Source organism: Neurospora tetrasperma (assembly GCF_000213175.1).
Source record: "Neurospora tetrasperma FGSC 2508 unplaced genomic scaffold NEUTE1scaffold_5, whole genome shotgun sequence".
Lineage (NCBI taxonomy): Eukaryota > Fungi > Ascomycota > Sordariomycetes > Sordariales > Sordariaceae > Neurospora > Neurospora tetrasperma.
Window position 1 is genome coordinate 293,686 of NW_009799103.1, and position 19,833 is coordinate 313,518.

Here is a 19,833-nt window from a genome sequence, read left to right on the forward strand (position 1 = left end):
AGATTGATCTTTACGGAAATAATCTCACACAAGGTCCAGTTCCCAACTGTAGTTCCCTTGGTGACAAGTTCTTGCCGAGGGCAGAAGGGTCTGGTGCCCCGTTCGTCCCTTCATTCAGATTATTTTGTTTATAACATAGAAATGGGGCTAGTTCGCATCAACCCCAAGCCATAAAACAAAAACGTGCCAAGGCGCTCATGAAGTTGACGACAGTCACAGCATTCTCACCATCTGTTCAATACCTTCATCTTAAAATCTTCCCAACACACGCCAAAAAGCAACTCCGCTGTAAGCATCAAGAAATCACCATGGAAGTGAAGCATCCAAATCAAGTGAAAAGCAATCGCAAATGCCTTCAAGCTGCAAGTAACAGTCCCATTTACCAATGTCCCTAACTTTCGGTGGAGTATTTTCCATACGAAATCTCCCTCCCTTCGTTGGCACTCCGCCCCCACTTTTCGCACACATATCAGCACAACATCATGGCAAGTTCCAACTAAATTTCACGTCTCATTTCACACACCATATCCAACTGTACACATCAGCATTGTAATCCCGAGCCCACATCCCGCCCGCTCACAGTTTTGCCTTCACCTTCTCGTCCTCTCTCGCCTGCTCATTAACCCTCTTCCACATCCTCTTTCGCAAATCATGCCCCTCCATAAATGCTCTAAACCACTCCGGCCTAAACCTAGGCAACTTCCTCCCCACGCCCCTGGCCGTCTCGCCCTCCCCCGCCAATCTCCGCAACGTCTCAAAGTAGTCCTCAAACTCCGGATATATCAAACTAAACTTGGGCCCATCGCCCTTCTCCTTGATCCTCTCCTCCTCCCACTCCTGCATCTCCTTCACCGTCGGCACCACCTGCGCGCGACCAGCCAGTATGCGCGCAGCATACACCGCTTGCCACTCAAACACCTTGAACGTCAGCCCAGCGCCGACGGCACCGACAAATAACAGGGAAGGATCCTGTTGCCAGACGACATGTTGGTAGAGGTCCGGGACACGATTATTCCGGACGGGTAGCACCTGCGACAAGAAGGGGAGAGTCCAGGTGTACCCCGTGCCGAAAATGATGTGGTCCACGTTGGGGATGGACGTGCCGTCCACTAGATGAACGGTGCGGGTCTTGGGACAGACCCTAGAAATAGACGGGTGGTTCTCGATGCGCGGGTGCTTGAATGCTTCGTCGCCAAAGTATCCGTTGAAGGTGTGCCCTACAGTAATGGCGTGCACGGGAGTTTGGGCGGTGCGCGAGTGGGCGAGGTCGTAGGCGATGTCGGCGGCGGAGACGGATGCGCCTACTACTACTACTTTCTGCTTGATGTCAGTTTTTACCGATCAAAGCGAGATATCATATAAGGGGATGTGTGTACAACCTTATCCAGATAAAGCTCCCTCCCCCGAAACTGTTTACTATGAAGTACACTTCCCGGCCTCTGCTTCTCAAACGCTTCGAGACCTTCCACCGCAGGAATCCACGGCACCCAATAATGACCACTGGCCACCACCACGGCATCGAACCACTCCGTCCACCAATAATCTTTTTGTTCTCCTTCCTTGCGCAGCGTCACTTTCCACTCGTCGCCGACTTTTTCGACTTTCTCAACCGTCGTGGAATACGATACCAAGTCCTGATACCCGTTACGGTTCACTAGCCCTTCGATGTACCCCCGCACGCTCTTCCAGTGGCGGAACGGCGTGTCGGGACCGTGCAAGGTAATGGAGAACTCGCTCTTTTCCGAGGGAAAGGGTTCCTGGCTGAACTCCATAGGGAGGGCGTCGACGTTGGTTTCTAAGTAAGGATAGACGGAGGATTCGGAAAAGCGCTGTTGGTCCAGTTTGGGCGTGAAGGAGGGGAGGACTTCCGGGATGGGAATTGGTGGGTCGGCGGTGCGGTTGGAGAGGGAGGTGAAGTCGGTAAGGGGTTGAGGGCGGTTGTTGTTGTCGCCGATCCTTTTTGGATGATAGTGGGTTTAGTGAGAGGAACTTGGAGGAGGTGTGGAAGGACGGGTGTGAGCAAGACTCACCAGCATCCTCCTGGTCCTTCTCGTCTTTCAAATACGCGGATGAGATCGAATGTCCTTTCCTGGGCGAGGGCATCAATGGTGATGGCGCCGGCGGGGCCCGCGCCGATGACGGCTACCCTCTTGATGGGCTTTTTTGTCTGTTGCTGTTGTTGTGTCTTGGACATGATGCTGACTGTTGTGGGTATGTGAGACCGAACCGAAAAAGTAAGCGGGACAATGGATGATACTAGACAAAGTAGGTGGGTGGTCGGCACTTGTACCCTTCAACCGATTTATCCCAACACGCTGCATGCAGATGTAAGCACACGATATATTACCCAGGATAGCGTGGTGATTCAATCAACGAATTGAGTGAATTTTTGCCGGCAGCTGTCGCTATCGGATCTTACCCGAGTCCGTTAGACGCCGTAAGCCGGGATTAGCCCTGTTATTTAGCGGATGTCTGCGTGATCCTCACCCGGGGTCCGATAGCGTCGGTTGAACCCCGGATTGGCGCTGATTGTGTTATATCACGCCATCCTAACGGCCAATACATCATTACCAGGTTGGAGATATCGCCAATTCAAACAACATACTTGGCCTGGGTGGTGATGATTGCTTTAGGAAGATATCATTTTTGGGAATAGAGGATTTTTCCCAACCTAGATTTTTCAAAGAACACCAGTCGTTTATTGAGTTGCTAACAAGCTACCTAGGTACTAGGTACTACACTTAACAGCCCGTGTAAGTGATGTCCGTAATGGCTTTCGCAATGTTTCATGCTGTCAGTATGCATTTTTGTTTCCAAGATAAACCTACCCTACCCACTGTACTGAATCTTCTTAATGCCTTTCATTTGATCCTGTCGTCGTCAGGTTTGAAACAATTTGAAAGAGATCTCGTTCAGGATACCAGGAATACCTCTATGTACCGATATGACAAGTAAATTGGCACTAGAATCAATAGTATCTTCCCTTTTTCGAATCGCAATTTTCCCTCCCACTTTGCTTCTCCTTGCTCGGGAGAATTGGAATGTAATACATTTCTATTTGACACAAGAGTTGGGAGACATCTAAAACCGATGAACCTGTCTACGTAATTATTACTAACCCAGTAACACCCATCCAGGGGAAGATTACATCCTCCTCTTCCCACCCAATCCCCCCAACCTCTTTTTACACACGAGAGATCATCATCACAAAATCACGCCAACCCAACCTCCACATTCTTCCCCTTCACACTCTTCCACTCCACCAACAGCGCCCCAAACACGCTCGCCACCGCCATCGCCACAAACACCATAAACACATCCGTCAACGAATTATTATACGCCCGCGTCACCCCCGGCAACACACTCTTATCCACCGTCTTCTGCACGCTCGTCGCGCCCAACAGCAAGATATTCTCCGGATCCCCGAACCCCGGCGCCAGCTCGCCCACATACTGCACCAGCTTATTCGTAAACACATTTTGCGCAATACTCACAAACAGCGCGCCGCCCAGCGTCTGCACAAACACCATCAGCGCCGTACCGACCGATACATCCTTCATCTCCAGCACGGTTTGCACCGCCATGAGACTTTGCTGGAGCCCCATCCCCAGTCCGGCGCCAACGAGGATCTGGTACCCGATCCATTTACCAGAGCTGGTGTCGGGTTCAAAGGTGGTCAGCAGACCGTAGCCGATGCTGGAGACGACGGAACAGAGAATCATGAAGGGGGCGTAGTAGCCTAGATAGGAGACAAGCGCGCCGGCGACGACGGACAGGATTACCGTCGCGAGAAGCATGGGGAGGTTCATGATGCCTGATTTGACGGCTGTCGCGCCCTTGACGGCCTGGAACCAGATGGGCAGATAATAGACGGAGCCCATGAAGGCGGCGCCCAAGCAAAAGGTGAAGAGGGCGGATGCCCACACGGAGCGCTGCTTGATGATGCGGGGAGGGACGGTGCCCTCGTCTTGCATCTTGAATTGGATGGCGATGAAGGCGGTGATCAGGACGGCGAAGAGCACAAAGAGGAAAATGATGCGCCAGTTGTTCCATTTGTAGGTGGTGCCGCCCCATTGCAGCGCGAGCAGCAGGCAGATGATGGCAGGCATGAATACCGCAGTGCCAAAGGGGTCGAATTTCATAATGGTCTTGGCCCATGTCTCCTCTTGGGGTCTCTCGCGGTTTGGATCGGGGAAGAAGAAGCCAATGACGGCCATGGTGATGCCGCCGATGGGGAGGTTGATGTAGAAACACCAGCGCCAGGTCACTTGGTCTGTGAAGGCGCCTCCGAGGAGCGGGCCGGAGACGGAGGCGATGCCGTACATGGAACCAATGAAGCCGGTGTATACGGGTCGCTTTTCGAGGGGCACGGCGTAGGCGAGAATGATCAGCGCGCCCGAGAAGATGCCGGCTGAACCAATGCCGGCGATGGCGCGCCCGATAATGAGGGTCTTGGAGGTGTTGGCGACGCCGCAGATCAGGGAGCCGAGCTCGAAGATGAAGATGGCGATCAAAAAGACCCATTTGAGGGAGAAGAAGGTGTAAAAGCGTCCGAACAAAAGTTGGAGCGCCGCGGTGGTGAGGAGGTAGGCTAGGCACAGTCTGTTAGTGACTGTCTATCATGGAGGGAATGAGAGCAAAGAGGACTTACCACTTCCATACCAACCCACATCCGGCAAACTGTGAAACTGATCGGTAATCTTGGGGATAGCCGTGGCAATAATGGAGTTATCTGCTTCCTGTCAGTCTCTCGCATTACTTCCGAGCATCAGAACAAAGTGGAAAACTCACCGAGGGCCATCAAGAAAACACTCAAACACAACGCTATCGTGATCAAGCCCAGCTTCAGGCCAGTCGGGTACTCAACTCCATCCTCCCGTATTGTACTAGCGTGACTCTTGTGCGTAGCATTAGACCTTTGCTGGCTCAACGTATGTGGGTGTTTCTTTTCTGGATCTGTTGAGTCGATTGTCCGTCCGCCGTCTGTGTCGGAGAGAACATCGTTGTTGTTGGTGTTGTTGTAGCCACGCGCATCTTCACTTTCTGCTATTGTTGGCGCTCTTGATTCGGTGTCGCCGAGGGCTGGAGGGACTGCTAGGTTGCCGCCTTTGGCACCGTCCTTTCTTGTCCCGGCCATGTTGGCGGGTTAAAGTGTTTTCCGTCGTGATTTCCTTCCAGGAAGACAAGAAGGGTAAGAGATGTTCGTCTAGGAAGACAGAATTAGTGAACCGAGGAGGTTTTTGTGGGACGAGGAAAAAGTTGATCCAAACAGAGAGAGACCGAAGGACAGGAAAGCAAGTGAAGCCCAGGGACAAAGGACGGTGATATACACGTCAAACACATCAAGCCACCAAGCCCCCCTCCATTACCATTGGGTAATTCCCGGGCTGAGACCCGTCAATGTGCTGTACTTCGGAGATATCTTACCAGCCAAGCGGGAATTTGAGCGAAGTGTCAATCGAAGTACCCTGCTGTCAACCTGACAGAATAGAATTAGGGAGCGCCTCGTCGAGTCATGGCATGGAAGCCTGAGAACAAATCGGGGGAACGTAGCACTCCGAATAAGGTAGGTATCCAGCCCAACTTGACTAGCGACACTACTGCAAGTAGGGACGGTTCCGTCGTATCATGCCACGCGGCGTATGGTGACTTGGGTACAAATCATGCACGATTGCTTGTTACCGGCGTTTTGGTCGTTTGCGGTGCGCTTGGACTGCGTGCATTTAGTAGTATTTCCCACTTGATTGTGTTCTGGCGTTATTACCTGCGTCTACATTAGTTAAGTTGTGTTTGCCAGGCCACCACGGGTGCAGCCATTGGATCATTTCAGTCACGTATCGTAAGGGAACGTATAATTCATCTTGCCGCGCCACCAAACAACCCATCGCTCTAACAATTCCACCGTCCCCGAAAATTGTGAGAACTGTCACTGGGTCGCTCGCATTGTTCTGCTTACCCTGGCTGTCACGGTCCTGTCCCACCCACCAAACCGTCAGTCGGGTCGGCCAAACCTAACACACCGACCCAGCCCGGATTGGCATTTGGCGCGCCTTCCCGTCGACTCATCGCATCATGTTGAATCATATTCCGTCAAAATAAGTAAGCTCCAGAAGAACCATATCTCCAGGTTTCTAATTTGTTCTAGCCCGTTTTGTCCACGAATTGATCGCGTCCTCGAAATGCGTACTGCCAAAATCCAACACCATTGCTGACAGCGGCCGATCGTCCGCATTTACACTATGTACCGCGATTCTAGACTCGATGTCTCCCGACACCGTGGGTCAGTGTTCAACAGGGTTACCTACCTACCACTTGCGACTAACCTTATTTCCGAGCCTCATCGGTGTCCAGGTGCCCCAATCCGTTGTTATGACTCCCCACCGGACTTCTTCTTCTTCTTCTTCTTCCTCTTCTGCTTCGACCCCGGCATTACAGCATCCGTCATGACATATCTTCACCACCACTAGACAATACAATACAAGCCAAGCCAAGCCAAGCCAAATCAAGACAAACCTCATTAACTGCCATCAGATGTATACTACGCAATACGGACTATGGTAGAAGCCAACCAGCACCACCTACCGCCGATAACCAAAAGCGAGGTCTCCAACTCTCGTCCATCTCAATCCCATTCATCCCATGGGAGGATGGCTGACAACAAGATACCAGGTACCAGGTACGTACCTCCCCTTCTTCTCATAACCCGTCCCGCTTCGCCCGTCGCCGCTAACACCGAACGAATTGAATGGGACCCGAACCGAATGACGCCAGAATGGCTGGATGGCTGGCTGGCTGGCTGTGAACCAGTGGACCTCCACAGTCCAAAGTCCAACGCTTGAGCTTTAGCTTTATGTACACTACACTAGACTACCCCCTAACACCGGATCCTCCGTCCCTTTTTAGGGCTCTTGGGGGCCAGACTCAGCTAGGGCGAGACAGGATCAGCCAAGGCCGGGGGGGGGGCGGGATCATAGCCGCAGTGGCCGCTAACACCGAACGTAGGTACATCAGGGTATCTTTCGCGAATCCCGAAGCCAATCGATGATTGCCTGTAACCTAGACCGTAAGAACTATCAAAGGGACATGGCTCTTAATCCTCCCCGCTCTACATTTCGCAATTCATCACGTTGGCTCAATCATTAGCCTCCACATCGCCACAGTGATGTTAGCCTTATGATCAGTATACAAAGCCTGTCTTGCCCTATACAGACTGTGTAAGTGCAACTACACTAACAACCGTCGCGGAGATAACAGGGGGGTTCCGTTGTAAGCTCCATTATCTCCACCCGCTAAGCTTTTAGTGCTTCGTCCACGACTTTCTTGGCAAGCTTTAATCCAACCACTCTCCTTCTCCTTTCTCTAGACCTTCAAGCTGACCTAACTTCAAGTTGGGTGGCTTTATCTTCCATCCAATACCAAAGCACCCAAGAACGACGCCTGATGTAAAGTTGGCTGACATTCTGACAGATACGTGCTGCAAAGCCCTACGCCCACATCACATGGCACAAGGACTAGCAAATGCAGAAGCAGAGGCCGTGCGACATTGTGTCAAACGCCTTGTTCACAAGGAGAAACTGACTGGCAGCAAAGAAACAACGATTGCAAGATTTGTATTTTCTTGACCATTTTACCCATCAATCTCACCATATGATGCTGGACATCGAGAGGACCAGGCTACTTGTATAACTTACACCCGCCATTAGAACAAAGGAAGCATGCGCACTCTCCAAGCATTCTGAGAAACAACACAACCATGACTCCAATCGTAACCCGATTTGACAATGCTAGTGATAAGTTGGATATGTGAAAGAGAACATAAGAAAATAAAGAAGAGAAAACTAACAAACTTCTCCACGACCAGTATGATAACTCCAACAATCACCGCAGTGATCGAACTAAGGCTACTGCTTCTCTTGAACCAAATGTCTGGAGGTTTTGTAAAACTTCAAAGTTCAAGCATGTTTTGCTCCAACCCGTATTCCTTAGCATAGGCCCTAACTCTCATTTGAGGGCTCGCTTGGCGTGGCTCGTCCTCTTCATCAATAGCTTTGGTAGAAGCCGGCGTAAAGTTTCGAGTCCGCTTGACATTTCCGTTTCCATTTCCTACAGCAGTACCACTTCCATTACCATTTCCATGGCCCTGTACGCTTCCAAGGCCAGCGTTGAGCGAGCTCTCGGTCCGAACGCCAAAGGGGGTCGGACCAGAAGGAGGGTTGGAGCTGGGATTCGTGGAGTGGTTGGAAGTCGAATTTGAAGTCAAGTTGGATGAGAAGTTGGAAGTAAGGTTGGAAGGAAGGCTAGGAGGGAAGCTGGCAGGGTTGGGACCTGAAGCATGACCACCATACAGGTTGGAATTGGACACAAACTCGGCCTGTTTCGGACTATTCTGATGGCTGCCTGCGACCGAGAACATGCTTTGCAAACTTGGGGAGTCGCTCGAGCTTCCGGCGCCATCCATGGAGGAGACCATCTGGGACAAGTTGGATGCGATGGGACACTGGGAGAAAACCGGCTGTGAGAAATTGCGTGTGTCGCCATGGTCTGCAGTAGGGGGTGAGTGAGCTGATGAAAGTTTGGAACCAGAGATCGTGAGGAAGCGGTTCTCCTTACGTGACTTGACATCCGAAGACGGTAGGGGTATCTGATGAGGCTGAAGTGGAAGCGGCATCGGCTGGTTCAAGAGAGTATTGGTGAAGCAGGCGGCCATGTCAGACGGGATGGATGGCATATGGGTAGACATGGAAGGAAAATGGACCCCCGCTTTCATGTCTTCAGTAGGAGGAGGGACTGTTGTCGAAGTATTCGTTGGCACCTTCATGTTCGTAGGATGCTCGTCATCCATACTATTTCCGGAAACATGCATAGCCTCAGGCTGGTCACGGTTGGGACCCCCACCGTAGTCGGGCATGGTTTCATCACTACTCTGCTGCTGGATCCCCTGTCGCATACCAGATTGCCAGGAACTGTGGCCCATTGAGCCCATCCAGTCCATGTAGGAGGGTTCGGTGAATGGATCGGAATGCGGAAACGACGAGCCAGACCCAGTGTTGGAGCCTCGGGGTGCGTATGGCATCTGGAGTGTTTGTGTACCCACGTAGCTAGCGGGAGGCAGGTGAGGCTGAAATACGCCATGTGTCATAATAGGCGTTGGGAAACCTGGACTTTGACTGTTCTTCTTTGGTCGCTGGGGCGAGTGTGCGTGAGAGTTGATGCCATCGTCGGGGTGATATGTTGGTACGGGAACGTTCGAGAGGTAGGTCGGAGTGTGCCACATGGATGGGTTGGGCCAGGCAATGGAGTTGTTTTCAAGCAGTTCTGAACACGTAGATTGCAACGTCAGTTGTTGGTGGCGGACGAGAGAAGTGTTGCAAAGTCTTACCTAGCGGAGCATGTTGGAAAGAAAAGGCGACAATATTCTTGACCCGCTCAAAGGGTACCGTTCGAGAATCGCGTGGAAAGCCTTCGCTGATAAGAACTTTAATGCGGCCAAGGTCGTCGCCAGGACTCCAGTGGCTCTCATAAAGAAGCTCACGGCGAAAGATAGGAAACTTTAGGCGTTCGCGTTCGCCCGTCTTTGTGTACTCTTGATACTTGTCAGCACGTCATGATACTTGATTATATTTCAGAGGATTTGGGAGACTTACCAAAGGTGTCTGCAATCAAATGGGGTCCGTTGACTTTTCGGTCAAAGGCAGTGGAAGCAACCAAGCGGCCATCGATGAAGATGCGCGCCTCAAACTTGACAAACTCGGTATGCCTGCTGTATGTCTTTGTAAACAGGCTGATATCGGGGGCTTTCCAGGCGTGCATCGAGATCTGAAACGGACTGCCGGCTGGAAGACTCGGGATGAAGCAGGTCATGATGGGCAAGCCAGCCTGTCCGTGCATGTGAGCGAGCTCCTGGTCTGGAACTACATGACACTGGACTTTGAACTCCTTGATTGGAATCTTGCCGTTCCTGCCTGTAGGGAACAGGATGACGTCCCAGTCGTCGTAACGCATTGTATGGTATGCCGTCGCAACCCAGCCGATGGTGAGATGGGGAGGGAAAATTGAATGTAGAATCGATTAGTGTATCGATGTTGCTCGGGGCACGGGCTGGCAAGATATAATTCAACAAGTGAGCAAGCAGAGAAGCCAAAAGAAGACACCACACAACAAAAAAGAAAAGGTGACGATGGTTGGCGACGAAGTTGGAGCCGAGGATTGCCGTGTAGACAGAGTGGATGATGATGAAAGTTCTCCTCTTCCCCTCCTCCTGCTTCAAGTTGTATTGACCGCTCCCGCTCAAGTACCTACCCGCATATCACCAGGCCGAAAGGCCCATAACAATCTCGGGAGCGATTAGTACCTCTAGTTCGAACCATGTTGGGGTAGTTTTGCGGTTGCTCTTTCCGTGTTTGTGAAGATAACGTCAAACTAGGTCTTGACTGTCGGGATGATGGAAATTTACAAATGGCCGGCATCGAAATTTCCATGGACATGATAGGGGGTTTGGGGGAAGGATATCTCGTAATTCGTGCGTTATTGCCATGATCCAAATTCGTCCTTGACGCTTGGCCATAAAGATGGTGAAATCTTCTTGTTCGGTTGTTAGTTGGAGGCCATTGCTTCGGTTATTAGAGGTTGAGTACAATAGGCAAGGGGCTATCGTGAGCGAGTTGCCATTGATACCTACCTAGGCACAACCGAAGTAGCAGAGTGAGGGTTCGGTCCCGAGTCAGTGATCCACTTGCGACTTGCACCCGACCCGACAGCAAATGTGGAGTCGTTACCCCAGATGAACTTGCACGAGTCATGATAATGCAGAGAAAATCTCCGAGTCGTTGGAAGCAGCAACATGCTTCTGTGGACTTATCTGCTCGAGATTGTTCCTGCTGGTGCTTTATCGTCAGTTTGCAATGAAAATGGAAGGGCTGTGTTAGTCTATAATTCCGTCAAAACGAACATCCTAAACTGAGTGCGTAGAGGTACCCTCCAGCATGATACTGTAAGTAACGAACAGGATTGGAAGAACAGAACAACAGGCATTGGCGGAAGCTGGACCAGGTGCACTCTCTGGGATGATTAATGACTGCTTCCCATGACTCAACTCTTATCACTTCCCCGGGTACCGTTCACCCCGTATGGAAGTAGGAGCAGCTACCTCTACCTATGTACACGGCGCATGCTCTGTTCTGTATTTGTTCCCTCGTGTCTGTACTTAATCAAGGGTCAGGATCACCCGCCTGTCTCGCCTGTCAAGTCCAAGGTCAATAGTCAGCACTGTCAGGCCCGGTTCCATGTCTGATCCACATTATGGAGAGGACTTCGAAGCCGTCTCCATCTTTTGGCCTGGGGAAGCTCCACTTACCCTAACAGCTCCCGAACCGCCCAGTTCCTGCAACAAACCGTTCTCGAACTCACGAGGATACGAGACCTTGTCGGGATACGTGAGCTTGACGCCGTAGCAGAGACCGAGGAAGGCAACGATGAAGGCGCCAATCTGGGCAAGACCCTTGCCGGGAGAGACCCAAGTGTATTCGTAAGGCGAAAACATGCCCAGGAGATCGTGGTCCTCGTGCACGGGCTCGCCAAAGTTGCGACGCTCCTGGGGGTCCCACCACTTGGCGTAGGGATCGCGAAACTGGCGCTTGATGCGTGGAGGGTTGATGTAGCCGCCGTTCTGCGCACAACCAGTCCGTCAGCTACCGTGTGCTTCCTCTGTCTCGTTTGACAGCCTCCTTATTCCACCAACTGCCTATTGTCATACCATTTCGGGATCCTCAGCATTGGTGAGTTGAGGATAATCGGAGTCGGGGTACTTTTCTTCCATAAGGCCGCCCCGGCCGGTAAGCTGGTCGGGCAAAAAGGTACGGCGCTGCTGGACAATGGGGGATCGGTTCGCGGCGAGCGCAACGAGACGGGCGGGCGAGGCCCGTACAATTCGGCGGGACAGCATCTGGGTAGGTTTAGTCGTCAGTCAGTGTTGTTTCGAATTGGGTGCTATCAATCGGCGCATGGGTACCTACCATGGCTTATGAGGGCCGCAATGCAGTCGTGATGCCGAGTTCGAATTGATTCAGTTTGCGATTTGGGATCTTGACGTTGACGACAGACCAGACGGACACCCACTCACTGCAGGCGCAACTCGTCGGCCGGCCTGCTCAGTGCAAGATGGTCTGTGCACAGAGCTTGTGGAGCTGCTGATTGGCTTAGTTGCAAGGATGGGCCAACCTAAGAAGAAGGGAAGGAGAAGATGACCCGAGGAATGGCTGGCCGCCCCGCATCGATCAGAAGTCTCTTGAATGGCTTTGGAGTCGAGTTGCACTAACAATTTCAGTGAGCTCCCTCGCTCCCCTTCCCGTCCGTCGTCAGCACATCACAGCTGCCCACTCTCCCACTGAGCCACTCTCAAGCGCGTTGTGCACAGACCACCAAATGGCTCCTGCACCATGTGGATGGAAACACGGCGGCAGCATCACTATTCGCCATCCACTCAGCCAGCTCCTCAGAGGCGGCGGGCCACTCATTCCTCCACTGTGACCTGACGGGCCATCAGGCTGGCCGGCTGTGGTGGTGTCCCGCTCAGTGCCGGTGCCGTTGATGCATTTTTTTTCGTCGGTTGGCAACTTTTTGCGATTTGCGGGAAACAGCTCTTTTCTCGACATTTCCCCGCTGCAGCCAACCCTTCCCGTAGCCTGATCACGGCCAAACTCGGGCATGAGATAGTTCCAAGTCGTGCGGTTTCTCTGACGTTGTTTTGGTCCCCTCAAATGCCCGCTTCGTCGAGATATCCGCCCCCATATCCCCTCGATAGGCGTGGCTGCTGTGACAGTGACCATGACTACTATGATGACCGACTCTGGCACCGCGTCTGATTCTGGTGCGGGACTTGTTGATTCAACACGAAACGACACCACCACCACCACCACCACCACGTCCGCCACCACCACCACTCCCGGTGACAACGACGCCGATGACAACAACACCAACGGTACTACTGGTCATCACGACAACAACGAGACAGACAACAAAAGTTACAGCAGCACCCACCATGTCCCCGCCATCGATAATACCTCGACGACGACCAACGCCAACGCCAACGCCGAAGATGCTGGCTTCCTCGACCGCGACCAGTCGCCCTTGTCGTCCATCTCGTCCCCGCTGAGCGAACCCGATAACTTTGAGTTTGATACCGAACCGATTTCATCCATTCTATCACCAAAGTCTACGACAAGCGATACTCATGCCCGCGACGGAGAGACGCCCGAGCTCGACGAAGATGGACAACCACCGGCCAAGCGACGCCGAGTGCGCGAGACAACACCTCACAATCACTCGCGCAAACCGAAACCAGAGTCACCACCATGGAAGAAGTTTGAGGCCGAGGGTCCGACTACCATCATCACCGAAGACGGTCGTCGCAAGTCTGGCCGCGTCAATCCCGTCCTGCTCGGCATGAAACCCAGCGACAAAAAGGTTACGCGGAAAGCTATCCAAACAAGTCCTGTCAGCAATAAGAGCAGTGCCAGTACGTCTAGGAAGCCAGCGCCAGCCAGCAGCAGCAGTAAGCCTGCTCCCGCAAAGATGCCGCCCCCGCCGCCGCCGAAAGCTCCCGCGCGCAAGTCTGCCACGACTCATGATACCAGACCCTCCGCGTCCCGATCCCGTCGACGATCTCCATCTCCCCGACGTCCTGCTACACCTCCGAAACCTGCCGCGGTCGGTACGCGTCGGTCAACGCGCCAAGCCCTCGCCCATTCTCGAGCATCCTACGATGATGGCCAGCTCTCTCCCGGTGCCTCGCGCGCCACTCCCCGTATCAAGCTCAAAGTTCGACCCCCGTTGACCGTAATACCCCTTGTTCATCCAAACCAAGCCAATGTTCGTCCAAAGCTTGGGCCGACCTTTGAGGAATACTTTGCGCGCGCTCAAGAAATACCGGTGGAGGAGGGTGGGCAACACATTCCCGATGAAGAGCCCAAATACACAGACGAGATGGCCCTCCAAGACGCCAAGGTCATTCTACGGGTTGAAAAAGAGGTTGAGCCAGGGGGCTTGCTCGCCCCTGACAGGTGTTCGGCTTTCGAGCCTGAGGCCGAGGAGGAACCGCCTCGACAGTGGGCTCATCTCGACCACCTCACAAAGGCCATGACCAACTTCCGCAAGTTGATGTATAGAGAGCAACAGTTGCATATGCAGGCAGCCAAGCGCATCGCCATTGCATGCGAAGCCGAGTGGAGACGCCGAAACCCACAGCCCAAAACCGCCGAAGAAATCGAGCTGGAGGAGATGGAAGCGTCCAAGGCTAAATGGCGCCAGGTTATCAGGGCCTTTGCTGGGACGTGGGAGAATGTCAGAGTTGAGGTCAATAGGCGCCGCTTGGTGGAATGGGAGGCGGAGGAACAGCGCCGTGTCAAGGCCGCGCTGAATCAAGCAGTCAATCTTTCGGAACAAAAGCTACAGCAACGACAAGCGCAAGTGGACGGGGACGAAATTACAGACGAGGACGAGGACGAGGACGACGAGGACCTGGAAAGTGGCATGCCGTCAGTAATGGGCGACGAGGAGGAAAGTGACGAGCACTCCGACCAAGGATCCAACGAGATGTCTGACGAAAATGACGAAGATGAAGACGAGGATAACATGTCCTCCTCCTCTGAGGACGACGATAAGAAATCGACCGCGTCGGACGAGGGCCTGACTCAGGAAGAATTACGTGCAAAATACGCCAACCTACCCACCTTGGACACGACCGATGGAAATAAAGAAACAACAAAAGACGTGGAGATGGCTGATGCTTCCGCTGCTATGGATGGCAGCGTTGCGAATGGTGACGATACAAGCGATGAGTCGGTAGACATGGACGACGACCTTGGATCTAGCGAGGAGTCAGACGACGACGAGGAGGACGAAGACGATGAGGAAGAGGAAGAGTCCGATGATGAACCTGCTGGCTTGCTAGGGTTATTCTTTGGAAAGTCAGAGTTGAAGAAGTTGAAGGAGGAGGCTGTAACTGAGGAGCCGTCGGTTGAATCCGCTGGGGATGTGGAGATGACCGATGCTCCGGCGGCCCTTCGTCCCGAGCCCCAAGTTGATGGCCATGCGCATGAGGCTCCGATAACTAATGGTTCCCACACTAATGAGCAGCTGGCATCATCTCAAACTGAGGGTGCAGACGATGAAGTGTCGTTACTGATTATACCCAACGACGAAAAAGCAGCAGAAAATACTCAGACCACAAAAGAGCCGGGCAGCGGAGTGGCAAATAAGGACTTCCTCACCAATGGTAGTTCCTTGAAGCATCATGAAGAGATTGTACAGTCCGAAAACCAGGCACTTCCGGCTAAGGAGTCGGTTGAAGCTGGGGGCGACCTGCCAATGGTTGATGCCCCACCCACAGACGATTTACAAAGGGAAACAGCCGCGGCGCCGTCGTTGGAGGCACCACCCAACACCCGACATGATAGTCAGGAAACGGTGGCGGCTACTGACATGCAGAGCCAGTCACAAACACAGTCACCAAAAACAACTGATACCAAGCCCACCGATGTCGACACTCCCCACTCAGAGCTGGCCGTCAGCGTGCAAAAGCCAGATAGCCGACAATCCTCACCTCAGCCAACAACCCCAACAGTCAAGACAGAAATCCCGTTTCTCCTGCGTGGAACACTGCGTGAGTATCAGCATCATGGTCTGGACTGGCTTGCTGGGCTGTATGCCAACAACACCAATGGTATCCTGGCCGATGAGATGGGTTTAGGAAAGACCATCCAGACCATTGCTCTGCTGGCGCACCTCGCCTGTCATCATGAAGTTTGGGGTCCCCATCTGGTTATTGTGCCTACGAGTGTAATGCTCAACTGGGAAATGGAGTTCAAGAAGTGGTGTCCTGGATTCAAGATCCTTACGTACTACGGCAACCAGGAAGAACGCAAGCGAAAGCGCCAGGGATGGAACAACGACGATGTTTGGAACGTCTGCATCACCTCCTATCAAATGGTCCTTCAGGATCAGCAGGTGTTCAGGCGAAGACGCTGGCATTACATGATCCTCGACGAGGCTCACAACATCAAGAATTTCAAGTCGCAGCGCTGGCAAACCCTGCTCGGCTTCAACACGCAAGCTCGGTTGCTCTTGACAGGTACTCCGTTGCAGAATAATCTGACCGAGTTGTGGTCGCTTCTCTACTTCTTGGCGCCACCCGAGAACGGCGAAGGCGGGTTCGTTGACCTCACCGAATTCCATAACTGGTTCGCTAGGCCCGAATCTCAGATCTTGGAAAGCGGCCGTGAACAGCTGGACGATGAGGCGCGTGCCATCATTGCCAAGCTGCACAAGGTCCTTAGACCCTACCTTCTCCGTCGACTCAAGGCAGATGTCGAGAAACAAATGCCGGCAAAGTATGAACACGTCGAGTTCTGCCGCCTCTCCAAACGTCAGCGAGAGTTGTATGATGGGTTCCTTTCCCGCGCCGATACACGCGAGACGCTGCAATCGGGCAACTACATGTCCATCATTAACTGTTTGATGCAGCTCCGAAAGGTCTGCAACCATCCCGATCTCTTCGTAGACCGGCCCATTATGACCTCGTTCCGCATGTCGCGGTCAGTACCGGCCGACTACGAGTGGAATGAAAAGTTCATTCGGAACAGGCTGTTGGTTACGAAGCCCATGACCACTGTCAATCTGAGCTTTCTCAACATGATTCCGACCGAGTATGAAGATTTGTCCAAGACACACACCGACCGCATCGCCCAGCTCAGCTCCCATCGAATCTTGCTCGACCTGAGGGAGGCCCAGAAGGTGCGCGCCAACAACGCCTACACCGCGCTGGACCCTTCCTCTGTCAAGTCCAACCTTGTGTATCTTGAAAGTGCCGCCAGATGGGGTCGGTTTGAAGAGCTGCAGCACTGTGTATACATCAATGCCCTCCGTCGCCAACAACGACCTATCTATGGAAAGCGTCTAACCGAGTTCCTCACCCTTGACACCCATCTCCGGCCATACAAACCCCGACCTAGAGTCCCGGCTAAGATCATGTCCTGGTTCGAAGAGGATTCCTTCCTGCTACACAACGCCATCCCGACGCTCCAGCAACGCGCCGAATCCATGGAAATGACCATCACCAAGTTCGCCTGCGTCACTCCCGCGGTCGTGACCGGCCCCGAAATGAACCGCTTCCTCCTCGGCGAACGAGGCATCCAACTCTTTGAGGAGCTCGACCTCAAGCTCTCTGCTCCCGTCAAATATGCTCCCTACATGCCACCTCAACCTCCACCGGACCCGTGGCACGAGGCTCGCATGCGCCTGACAATTCAATTCCCCGACAAGCGGCTCCTCCAATATGACTGCGGCAAGCTCCAAGCGCTCGACAAGCTCCTACGCAAACTCCAAGCGGGCGGCCATCGCGCCCTCATCTTCACGCAAATGACCAAAGTCCTCGACATCCTCGAACAGTTCCTCAACATCCACGGACACAAGTACCTCCGCCTTGACGGCGCCACCAAGGTCGAACAGCGGCAAATCCTCACAGACCGATTCAACCACGACCCGCGCATCCTCTGCTTCATCCTGTCCACCCGCTCCGGCGGTCTCGGCATCAACCTCACGGGCGCCGACACGGTCATCTTCTACGACCAGGACTGGAACCCAGCCATGGACAAACAATGTCAAGACCGATGCCATCGTATCGGTCAGACGCGCGACGTGCACATCTACCGGTTAGTATCAGAACACACCATCGAAGCGAACATTCTCCGCAAGGCTAGTCAAAAACAAATGTTGGACGACGTGGTCATTCAGGAAGGAGAGTTCACCACAGATTACTTCAATCGGTTGTCGGTGCGAGACGTGCTAGGGTCCAATGGCGAGGTGATCGCCAGCAACGAAGACGACGTAGCCGCCAACCTCGCTATGGATCGCGTGCTAGGTGGACCGTCAACTACCGGCGCAGGAGGCGACGACGGCACTGCCGACGGCGGCGGTGCATCCCAACCTCTACCTGTGCGAAACGTGGGCAGGGTCCTAGAGATGGCAGAAGACAGAGAGGATGTCGACGCGGCCAAGGCAGCAGAAAAGGAAATCATGCAGGACGAAGCGGATTTCGGAGAGGCGGGAAGTACACGCCCGGGAACGCCGGGTGATGGGCTGGCGGATTTGGATGGCCAACTTTTGGGAGGAGAAGAGAATAAGGAGGTAGAGGAGGAGGTGATTGAGTATAATGCGTGGGGAGAGAGGATGCATACTATTGATGAGTACATGCTGGGGTTCATGGCCAAGGCTTTGGAGGGAACGCCGTTGGAGTTACCGAGGGATCGCAAGAAGGGAAGGGATAGGAATCGGAATCGGAAGGGGAAGGATACTAGGAAGAGGTGATTGATTGACTTGGGAAAAGCCAGAGGGGTGGGTGTATGATAGAAGGGGGGTTGGTGATTAAAGTGCATATCATACCTTTATTTTTGGGTGTTACAACACCTTTTTACAAGTAAAGCGAGTTGGTATTGTTGTTGTTGTTATTGTCGATCAAGACAGTGAGGTGTATACAGGGGGAACTGGGAAGTGATCAAGTAAGGCAGTGGTAGAAGGAAAAAGGATTGTGTGTGTGTGTGTGTATTATACTAGACGTTTATACCATATTTGAGTGTTGGTGAGAAGGTAGAATGGAAGATTAGATACATAATTGTCTTGAGACCTGGCGTAGCCAGATTCCGCTGCTGTTCGGTGCAAGTTCTGTTAGATGTCGCTAACAACTGAAGTGTTGGAGGGGTAGGTCGAAGCTGACGGGCTATTAGTGCACTATCCTTTAGGCGACGAAATCGTCCCCAAGTGCGATAGTGTTGCATCACCTTGCCTCTCTCATTGTTCCCGTTCATGGTGACAACTTAACGAAGGGAAGGCCAGCTGGGAGATCACGGCTCACGTTCTTATGAGCAGGTGTTTAGTCATTTCCTCAACCGTTTGGGCTTGTCATTGATAACACCACCGCCTCGCCGTCCCAGTGCATCATTCCCTTCCCTTGGCACTCAGCAAGCCTTACCCAACCCATCCATCGCATTGGGGAAACCACCTAACAGAGAATGAGGTGAGCTCCCGGCCAGGGCCAGGCCTTTCACACGCGCGACCCCCCGACCGATAATCTGACCATCCATCATTCAACCAAGGACATCGCCCCCCCCGTTTTGTAGTCTTTTTCACCATCGCGGCTGACAGGACAGGAGAGTGGAATGAATGGGTGATGTGATGTGAGGTGAGACAAGCATAAGGCTGCATGGCTGCATCCCGTCCGTCTGCCTCCGCTCGCTGGCTGCATGACGGGCGGGACTGTCATTTTCCCGCCCGGTCGGTCGGTCGGTTGGCCTCATGGGTCGCGTTCCATGACCATCTTCACGGGTCACTTTGCCAATCACCGGTCATGACTTGTAGATGCCACTAGGCTTCTATTCCTCGCTCCCTTCGTACCTATACTTGGATGTTAATGAGGCTGAATGCCGGGGTGGGATGGGGCTGATATGGGTGTAAGTAGGTAGGTAGAGGTATATGTAGGGTGTGGGTATGGGTGTGGGTGGGACGTATCAAGTGACACCTCCAGGGAGTCCAGGGACATACGCCCACGCCCACGCGGATTGGCTCACTTGACCCTTTGTTTGTTAGTAGAGGTAGCCTAGCCACGGGTTATACGACGACTGACTGAATTTACAGAGCGAGCGTGGTTCGAACATAAGTCTTAGTTAAGGATATGTTGAAGCACTGTACACAAAACGAACCTTTTCAAAATCCAACCTATCTAACCTTGAAGGCGCGGTTTTGTTTTTTGCTGTCGCACCGCGTCAAAATGCGATGGCTCTTTTT

The 19,833-nt window shown here is 53.0% G+C and overlaps 5 protein-coding genes across 5 annotated transcripts; 1 reads left to right on the plus strand and 4 right to left on the minus strand.

The window, feature by feature from the left end:
- Window positions 1-576: 576 nt before the first annotated feature.
- NEUTE1DRAFT_147665 (uncharacterized protein) lies at window positions 577-2,338 on the minus strand (the record flags this gene model as incomplete). Its single annotated transcript, XM_009854599.1, has 3 exons — window positions 577-1,317; window positions 1,428-1,956; window positions 2,031-2,338. 3 exons carry the CDS (start codon window positions 2,192-2,194, stop codon window positions 577-579), a joined length of 1,434 nt encoding a protein of 477 aa, XP_009852901.1.
- Window positions 2,339-3,041: 703 nt separating this feature from the next.
- Window positions 3,042-5,137, minus strand: NEUTE1DRAFT_123568 (uncharacterized protein; the record flags this gene model as incomplete). The annotated part of the gene is made up of 3 exons (XM_009854600.1): window positions 3,042-4,591; window positions 4,652-4,732; window positions 4,792-5,137. 3 exons carry the CDS (start codon window positions 5,135-5,137, stop codon window positions 3,213-3,215), a joined length of 1,806 nt encoding a protein of 601 aa, XP_009852902.1.
- Window positions 5,138-7,945: 2,808 nt separating this feature from the next.
- On the minus strand, window positions 7,946-10,002 carry NEUTE1DRAFT_102489 (uncharacterized protein; the record flags this gene model as incomplete). Its single annotated transcript, XM_009854601.1, has 3 exons — window positions 7,946-9,315; window positions 9,380-9,583; window positions 9,645-10,002. 3 exons carry the CDS (start codon window positions 10,000-10,002, stop codon window positions 7,946-7,948), a joined length of 1,932 nt encoding a protein of 643 aa, XP_009852903.1.
- A 918-nt stretch (window positions 10,003-10,920) lies between these two features.
- NEUTE1DRAFT_147667 (NADH:ubiquinone oxidoreductase 20.1kD subunit) lies at window positions 10,921-12,185 on the minus strand (the record flags this gene model as incomplete). Its single annotated transcript, XM_009854602.1, has 4 exons — window positions 10,921-11,237; window positions 11,354-11,665; window positions 11,753-11,941; window positions 12,012-12,185. The coding sequence occupies 4 exons, from the start codon at window positions 12,012-12,014 to the stop codon at window positions 11,208-11,210; spliced, it is 534 nt and encodes a 177-aa protein (XP_009852904.1).
- Window positions 12,186-12,822: 637 nt separating this feature from the next.
- NEUTE1DRAFT_147668 (helicase swr-1) lies at window positions 12,823-18,433 on the plus strand (the record flags this gene model as incomplete). The annotated part of the gene is made up of 1 exon (XM_009854603.1): window positions 12,823-18,433. One exon carries the CDS (start codon window positions 12,823-12,825, stop codon window positions 18,358-18,360), a length of 5,538 nt encoding a protein of 1,845 aa, XP_009852905.1.
- Window positions 18,434-19,833: the final 1,400 nt, after the last annotated feature.